The following is an 8,427-nucleotide window of genomic DNA, read 5'->3' on the forward strand; positions in this document are numbered from 1 at the left end:
AACTGCTCTTCACTGTGCAGGTGCAGCGAGGATTATTTTGCACCCGGCAGAGCGGACTCTTACCAAAGCTGTAGCTATTTTTAGCCTATTTAGAAATTACTATAGTTTTGCTGTACGGCTAAAAACTATCTGCTGTTATCAGGAGTAAGTAATCTTGGGCCGCGACTAACACGAACAGATCAATGAATGAGTCTGCTGTTCTAAAGCAGAAGTTTCTGTTCAAGAAAACCAAACCAATCAAAACAAACAAACAAACAAAAAAAAAAACAAAACAAAAAAAAAAAAAAAAAACAAAAAAACCCCAAACTGTGGTTTCGAGGAGAAACCACAAGTTTTCTAACCATTTCTATTTCAGCGCTAATGTTGGGTTTATTAAGCACGCTGCTATCAGGATGATGTGCAGTGAAGGAGGGACAGATTCCCGCCCTCCCCGCACCCTCCGCACAATGAAGGCAGTATCGGGTGCTGCTGCCGCCGGGCAGCTGCGCCGGCCGAGGGCAGGACGGCAGCCCCGGGACACACAATTCCCCTCAGTTGTACCAACAAAGCGGCACTATCGGAAGCGCAGGGTGGGCTGAAAAGGCCGAATCCACACGCAGGGACGGCGGAGAGCAACGCGCCCGCTCGCCACCGGGAAACCGGCCGAGGAGCCCGCCCGCCCCTGCCCTCGCGCTGGAAAACGCGAGGAATCGTTCAGCAGAGGGGGGGTAAATTTGGCTGCCCCCCTGCGCTTCAACAATTTTCCAATCCCTACGCCTTTCCGTCTTCTTCGGAGCCAATGGACTCTTGGAAAAAAAAACCAAAAAAATACAAATGAGTTTTGGGAAGCACGCGCTCATAAAAAAGACGCTTGGTGCCTTGGTTTGAACTGTTAAAACCCTCGAAAATACATTCCTGGCACAAGCGCCAGCAGAACAGCTAGCGTGGTCTGCCTGCCTGCCTTCCAGCAGAACCTGTTTCCACTAAACGCATGTGAGACATTAAAATAAATTGAAGTTTCACCCAGCAGCCACAGCTGGGTGAGCGGACGACTCGCGCCGTCCGTGCCTGGGAGCCAGCATTTCCCACGAGGGAAGCGAAGCCGGTGCTGACTCGGGTTCATTTGCATCCAAAATTCAGCCTAAAGGGGGAAAGAGGTGGCGCAGGGCTCCCGGGCCGTGCCCGGCAGGAGCGACGCCTCCCAACACCCCGCTGACTCCTGCCCACCTCAGTAACAGAGTTAACGAACTCGGAGACACGTGGTGTAATTAAAAACTGAGAGTATGGCGCAAGGCACGGCCTCTTCCACCTCACCTTTCCTCGTGCTATCGAAACTGGTTTCCAGCACGTTTCTGAGATATTAATTTAATTCCTCCGTGTGTAAAGTCCACTGTGTCAATCAGAGAACGTGATACTCCCCCTGAAGACGGCGAGCCACGCCGGCTGCTGCGGATCGGGACCAGAAATTCAAAAAAACCAAGGCGCTTGGAGAAAGCCTTGGTTCACCCAGGAGAGCGGGCTTTCCTGCTCCGTCAGCTGCGCGTCTGGCTGTCAACAGGACGACGCCAGAAAAGGTTTTATGGGAAAAAAAAAAAAAAAGGTTGAGAGGCATGAAACACAGGAGAGCTCTGCACCGTGAGACGCTTTACCAGAGGACCTCGCAGCGCTTCACAAACACCAGAGCGGAGGGAGGACGATGCCCGGGGCGGCTGCACGGCGCCACGAACCCGACCTCTCTCCCCTCGGTGCGAAAAGCCGAAAGGAGAGCAAACTTCAGGACTGGTCCCTTTCCTTTCCCTTTTCCAAGCGACACTTAAAACGCAGCGTTTCCACTTGCACCGGGGAGGGTCGGCCGCCCGCCAGGTCTTTAAAACTCGACGCCAGCTTTGCGCGGGGGTGGCACGGCCCGCAAACCCCGGCGCGGAGGAACGCCGGCGTCACCCCCTCCCGCTCGGCGCAGGGGCCGGCGACGTTCACCCCGCTGCGAAGCCCTTTGAGATAAATCTCTGCCGTAAACGCTCGCCGGGTATTTCCGCAGGCGGGAACCCCTCGGTGCTGGCGCCAGGGCCAAGCTGGACGTTTTTAAAGCCCTTCCTGCCCCTCCAACCTTCCAGCTCGCGCAGGCACCCCTGGGTCTCGAAATCAGCTGAACGACCCTCGGCAAATTAGTGCTCCAGCGCATTAATTAGCTCCTCGTGAACTTGTTTAGAAGCCCTGGCTCTGCCCCGACGCCCCGGGTCAGAACCCAGGGCTTTGGTATTTCAGAGCCCCCTTGGCTTCCCTCCCCCTCGAAGTTCGTTTTCTTCCCAGACCCTGCGCCGCCGAGCGCAATCCACTCCGACCGCCACTTCGGTTCGAACCAAACTCTTCACCCGAGCACACCTGTAACCTTCGCTTTAAATCTGCTCCTATTTCCCACACCAGTGATGGAAACCAACGCCCGGGCGGGTTTCGGGGGGTTTTTTGGGGGGGGGGGGCAAAACTCCCCCTTGCTTCAACAGCACGTACCTACGTGCAGTCGAGCAGGCGCTGCCAACTCTGCTCCCTCGTTTCCCACATCCTGATGAACAATCTTTTCTGGCAAGAGCCGCCCCACCTTTGCTCCCCCACAGCTTTTCTTTTCTTCCCGCCTGGCCCTGTCCCACAGCCACTCAAGAACCAAAGTCTGTTCTGTGCTAACGTGGCTTTTACTTCCCCCCCCCCCCCCCCCCCAAAATTCAGCACTTCGCTACCAGGATTTCACCATTTTGGGGAAAAAAAAAATATATCTCCTATACAAATCTTCGACAATACAGTATTCTGCAGGGAAATGCTTAACCCCCAAATCTGCTAATCCCACCCCAAAACGCAAATCCCATCGCGCAATCAGGCCTCTGGCTCCCTGCGGGACGCGACGTTTCCCTGCCATACGGAAGGGTCGAGGACAGGGAGGTCACTCTGCAATTACCTCATGGGTGAAACAGACTCAGCTTGGGCAAAATTAATTTATTACCAATCGTATCAGAGAAGGGTAATGAGAAATGAAGCCCCAAAACCCCTTTCCCCACCCCATCCCTTCTTCCCAGGCTCAGCTTTGCTCCCCCTTTCCCTCCGGCCTGGTGGCACAGGGGATGGGGGTTACACTGTCCAGCCCCCCATCTCTGCTGCTCCTTCCTCCTGGGGGGGGCGGGGGAAGGACTCCTCACACCCCCCCCCCGCTCCAGCGTGGGGTCCCCCCCAGGCTCACCAGTCCCACCAGCAAACCCGCTCCAGCGTGGGCTCCGCTCCCCACGGCTCACAGATACTGCCAGGAGCTGCCCCACCGTGGGCTTCCCCCGGAGTCCCAGCCGCCTTCGGGCACCCCCTGCTCGGGCGTGGGGTCCTCCCTCGGCTGCATGTGGGCGTCTGCTCCCCCCCTAGCCCAGGAGGGGGTGTGGGGGGGCTTCTCCCTGCAGCCCCCCCCACGCTCAGGCCAGGAGCTGGCAGTTACACCTCGCTGCTTGAACTCGTGGCAAATTAAACCTACCCCGGCCTTGGGGCGCGCAGCCCCCCAAGGAGCCACCTACTTCCCCTGAAGCGTGGGAACAGGGGGCTTGGGGTGGCACCCACCCAGCCCCTCGAGCCCACGGGCACCTTACACCCACGGGCTCTGTCCGCCGTTATTTTTGAGAGGATCAGAGGGGGAGGGGGGGGAGGGCTGAGCCCGATTAATCTCCCGTTTTCCCTGTCCTCTCTTTAGCACAGGATCATTAGCAACTACATTAATATTAAAGCATCCTCTTCTGAGCAGTCAGAATTCTTTCTTTGCCCCTTTTCACCTACTCACATAATAAATTCCACCCATTTCCCAGGGAACTGATCCTTTATTTAGGAGGAGCTCAAACATCAACGCTTCCTGTGAAACACTACATCTCTGTTGAACACAAAAGCCTTTTGTCTGCAAACTTGCGATTTAACAATGCTACAGTGGCAAGCAAAGACTCTTAGCAACAAATGATGACAACCATGAGTGGGTTTTTTTAAAAATTTTATTTGTCAAAGAAAAAAAGGCAATAGCCAATTGAAAACCTACTTAATCTTTAACTCCAATTTTTCATCTTTAAATTTAGAGAAATGACTTATTTACTTTTTTTTTTTTTTTTTAAACAAACCCCCCTTTTTCCCCTTTAACGTTTACCATCTACTCGTGCTGAATCCTTCCAAGGAGATTGCTCCAGCGTACCTCTCCAGGTCCTCGCTTTGCTCCTTTTACCAAAAAAATGAAAAACTCCATCGTGCATCTTAAGGGCTCCAATCGTCAAAAATAGGAAAAAAAAATCTTTGGAATAGCCAATTGAGTTGAATAAAAAAATCCACACGAATGCGGTTTGGTTGGGGCAGGAATCCACTCCTATGTTCCTGGTAATCTGATCCCGCTCCATGAATCCTTGTAATTCAGCCTCCCTATCCTATCCACATTATGATTTGAATCCAATGATCCAGCTCCAAGGATTGGGATCCAGTGAGCCCTCTCCAATCCAAACCTTTATAACCAGCAAAACCAAAAAAGAGGAGGCAAAAAGTTAGATACTGTAATGAAAAAATAGGATTCTGGGGAATGATCAGTTATGTTTGCCATCAATTAATACAGATGTACATTAATAACTATCAATTCCCCAAAACAAACTTTTGAATGGTGATGCTCAGATAATTTTCAGAAATGTTAATTACTATTTGGAGGAAACATTGTAATATTTACAATATGTCAACTGAAAATGCCAACATACTCATTGCTCGTACGGTGGTGTGCTACAGGTTTTGTGGTTGCAAAAAATGTTTATGAAACTGGAAAAGTTTACTGCTACCGCTATCCGCCTACTGTATGTCTGAGCTACAGCTAGCACTCCCAGCTGGAAGGTAACAGAATTAACGAACCGGAGTTCTCAAACATATCGGTGAGTCAATTGCGAATTAGTCTGAGGGGGCAGGGCTGAGACTTAAGAAATTACTCCTAGCTAGGTCTCCTATTTTTGCTTTCATTCTGATACTTTAAAAAAATGAAATAGCAACGCTGTATCAGTCACACAGAGGACATGCAGATTTTAGCAGTATTGATATTATACTCTGATTTAAAGATACCCTTGATCTACTACAAGTGTACAAATACTACAGAACATTAACACTTGTAACCAAATGCTGCAGGACAAAGTAAACCAATACTCCCACCCCCGTCCCAGTTTATTCCTTCAAAAAACTAGAATGGAATAGAGAATTACAAAAGCAAGTATTTAGCCACAATTGCCCCCCCCAAAAAAGTTTTAAAGAAAAGAGCAATTGTAGCCTGCGGTAACTAGAACATGCCTGAAGTGACACGTAGGTGCACGTACTCAATTAACCTGTCTTCTCAGTATAAGGTCAATACTGCCAAGTTCATCTGTGACAATAGCACTTGGAGTCATACCATTGCCTCCATTATTGATCTGATCCTCCTCAATCCTCCTTTTGACAATCCTAAAATGATTGACATGTGCTCCACAATCCTTTAATCCAAAGCATTCTTAATCCATCTCTTCAGATATGTCTACAGAAAGACACACGAAAAGGCAAGATAAAATATAAGATCCCCCAGAAGAGACAAGTTAGCCACAAACATCCCAACATCCCCAGCTCGTATAAACCATAGCTGAACACTGAGACATTTACACAGCAATACCACAGTTCGAAGAATGTTGGTATTTAACTATAACTAAATTGAAACAATCCTGACTGACATCAATTAAAATACAATTTACCAAAGACATGAGGGGAATGTTGATGTTAAGGAGCAAATACTCACTAGGGATTTTACACAAGAATGCAATTCAACACTTCAGCCAATTTGAATAAAACAGTTTGAATTAAAAAAAAAAAATGAAAGACTGTACTAAGTAAAGGAAAACTGTGTACAACATGGGGTTCTACAAAAAGATCAGAGCTAGTGATCATTTATGTACGAGATCGGGATCTGCTGTGGCGGGGAGAGTAGCGTGGAGATCCTCTGCTTCTTCTTGGGGAATAACTGCGGCTTCTGCTGTTGCTTCGACTACGGCTTCTGCTACGACTACGGCTGCGTGACCGAGATCTTCCATAGCTTGGACTTCTTGGGCCATCAACTTTAACACGGATGTAGGCAGTTTCTCCCTATTGAATAGACAGAACTTTCGATTGAAAAGTCTAGGCTTTAGGGCCATCTTTTTAGGCATGCTGACAGACTGAAGATACCGTTTACTACAGCACGGAACTAGACATCAAAGCTTTAAAGTCTATCTCCTGACAAACTGACCGCAGACTTATTTAGCTGCTTTGTATCTGGCCAACGAACACCACACGTTCCTTACCTTCAAATCCTACTGTTAAGCCCCTTGTATCCAATTCTGGCCAAAGAAAGTAAGTATGAAACCTACCTCATGAGATCTAAATTTAGTGTTATCCAGTTTTCGCACAGCGTAGGTCATATCTTCCTTCCGTACAAACTCCACGACACCAGTGCCATCTCGGAAAACATCAGCATAACATACATCACCTGCTTCACGCATGTGATCCTTTAAATCCTGCCAACTTCCACTTGGAGGCAGCCCTGTAGAAAAAGCAAGACTTTACTTTAAAACCAAATTATTGTCTCACCTCCTGTAGTTATAGCGTCAGCCAGCAGCAAACAAAACAAACAGGCTATTTAGCAAGCAGACAGGCTGCCTCGAGGAGCTGTTTGCATCCGACGGACAGCGTTCCTCCCAGGCGATGCTTTTTAAGAAATAACTTGGAGCCGCGTGTATCCCCCCCGCCTCCCCTCCCCATCGCTGGGAAGCTTGCCTGGAGGACCCCGGGGGAGCACTTGGGCTAAAAGAGAGGAATGACTCACCCGAGACGATCACTCTGTACTCCGAGCGGCGGGACGGGGGGCCGTACCTGCCCCGAGGGGCTCCACCCCCGCCGCCGCCGCCGCCTCCTCTGCCGGTGCCCCGGCCGCTCCGAGGGAATTCCACGCGGAGGCGATACCCATCGTAATCGTAGCCGTCCCGCCCGTAGACGGCGTCCTCCGCGTCCCTGCGAGACGGGACGGGGCGGTGAGGGCGGCCGGCTGCTCCCCCCGCCACGCCGCGCCCTGCCCACGCACCGCCCGGCCCGCCCCACCCCCACCCCCCCCCGCCTTTGTTCCCGCTTCCCGCCGGCCCCACCCCGCGCGGCCCACGGCAGCGGGGCCGCCACCCGGGGCCCGTTAGCGCCGATACACGCGTGGGGAGAGGGAAGTCCCGGGAGGCTGCCCCCCACCTCAGGCCCAGGTGTGGGGAAGGGGGGGGGGGAACGGACCCACGGACACCCCATGGGCCGCGCGGCCTCTCCCAGGGTGCTCACCTAGGGTCCTCAAACTCAACGAAGGCGAAGGGCGGGCCCCCGCGGCGGTTCTTGAGGTCGATGTCGCGGATGGCCCCATACTTGTAGAAGACGTCCTCGATGTCCTTGGTGCGGATGTCGGGGGGCAGGTTCCCCACGTAGATGCGGCAGTCGTTGTTGCCGGCCGGGCCGCGGATCACGCCCCCTCCGGACATGGCGAGGTCGGCAATGGCTGCGGCGGTGGAGGGGCCGGAGCGCGGAGAGCGGGCGGGCGGGCGCGGGGCCGGGCCGGGCAGCGAGGAGCGCACACACCGCCTCCCCCAACAACCGCTTCAAAATGGCGACGGCGGCTCCCCTCACGCTCCGACTGCGCGCAGCGATTTCACCCCGGGGGGGGGGCGCAGCGCCGCGGTGGCGACCAACGCGGTACCAGCACCTTCCGCCGCGCCCTCAACCCCTCCGTCCTGCGCATGCGCGGCTCCGGTGGAAAAGTAGTCCCTCGGCTCCTCGCCCCGACTAAAAAGCCGACCCCGCGCTGGCGGCGCGGCCCCGGTGTGCGCGGGTGCGGAAAGCTCGCCTCCCCCGCAGATAAAGCCCTGCGGCGGCGGAAAAAGGCGCTCCGCGGCCGCGGGTTTTACAGCGGCAGGCCGCGTGGCGTCACATCCGGTGCGGCGACCGCGCCAACGAGGCCCGGCCCGGGCAGTGGAGGGGGTGGGGGGAGTGGGGGTGGTGTATCCCACAATGCACGGCGGCGGCGCTTGGCGCCAAGGCGTGGGGCGCTGTCCCACAATGCGCTGCGCGGCGGGCGGGCCGGGTGCGGCGGTTGAGGGGGATGGCGGCGGCGATGGCGGGAGGGGGGCGCGCTGTGCTCCGAGCCTAAGGGCGGCGGCCGTCACCCGGGGCATAGTTGTGGCTGTGGCCGGTGGTGGCCGTGTCCAGGGGGTGTAGGGAAAAGGGATCTGCCCGCCTCCCGGAGGGGTGGGAGGGGAGCGAGTATTGGTTTGTACCCGTTGAAGTAAAATGGCTGTCCTGAGGGCAGAGGGAGCTCAGCTCAGGCCCGAGCCAGCTGCTTAGCCGTGCAAGCACGCAGCTTACGTATCTCCTTAAACGTTAAAATTA

At 53.8% G+C, this 8,427-nt stretch overlaps 1 protein-coding gene across 2 annotated transcripts; it reads right to left on the minus strand.

The window, feature by feature from the left end:
• Positions 1-3,968: 3,968 nt before the first annotated feature.
• On the minus strand, positions 3,969-7,934 carry SRSF1 (serine and arginine rich splicing factor 1). Of its 2 annotated transcripts, none has more exons than XR_006165210.1 (4): positions 7,330-7,934; positions 6,836-7,020; positions 5,399-6,553; positions 3,969-4,481 (listed from the first exon to the last, which is right to left on the minus strand). XR_006165210.1 is itself a non-coding variant. In XM_042791416.1 (4 exons), exons 1-4 carry the CDS (start codon positions 7,521-7,523, stop codon positions 5,923-5,925), a joined length of 747 nt encoding a protein of 248 aa, XP_042647350.1. In that variant the 5' UTR covers positions 7,524-7,929; the 3' UTR covers positions 3,969-5,922. The 2 variants fall into 2 exon arrangements, 1 of the variants encoding a protein (XP_042647350.1); XM_042791416.1 differs by having other exon boundaries at positions 3,969-6,117; positions 6,381-6,553; positions 7,330-7,929.
• Between the last annotated feature and the right edge of the window lie 493 nt (positions 7,935-8,427).

Source organism: Tyto alba, unplaced genomic scaffold (assembly GCF_018691265.1).
Source record: "Tyto alba isolate M040663 unplaced genomic scaffold, T.alba_DEE_v4.0 Super-Scaffold_19, whole genome shotgun sequence".
Lineage (NCBI taxonomy): Eukaryota > Metazoa > Chordata > Aves > Strigiformes > Tytonidae > Tyto > Tyto alba.

What these genes read in the sequence shown, in the direction of transcription:
- SRSF1 (XM_042791416.1), bottom strand. Translation starts at nt 7,523, where the DNA reads ATGTCCGGAGGGGGCGTGATCCGCGGCCCGGCCGGCAACAACGACTGC. An exon ending in GTTGAGTTTGAGGACCCTAG is followed by an intron (nt 7,021 to 7,329) that starts GTGAGCACCCTG and finishes CCCGTCTCGCAG; the next exon opens with GGACGCGGAGGACGCCGTCT. An exon ending in CTAAATTTAGATCTCATGAG is followed by an intron (nt 6,118 to 6,380) that starts GTAGGTTTCATA and finishes TCTATTCAATAG; the next exon opens with GGAGAAACTGCCTACATCCG.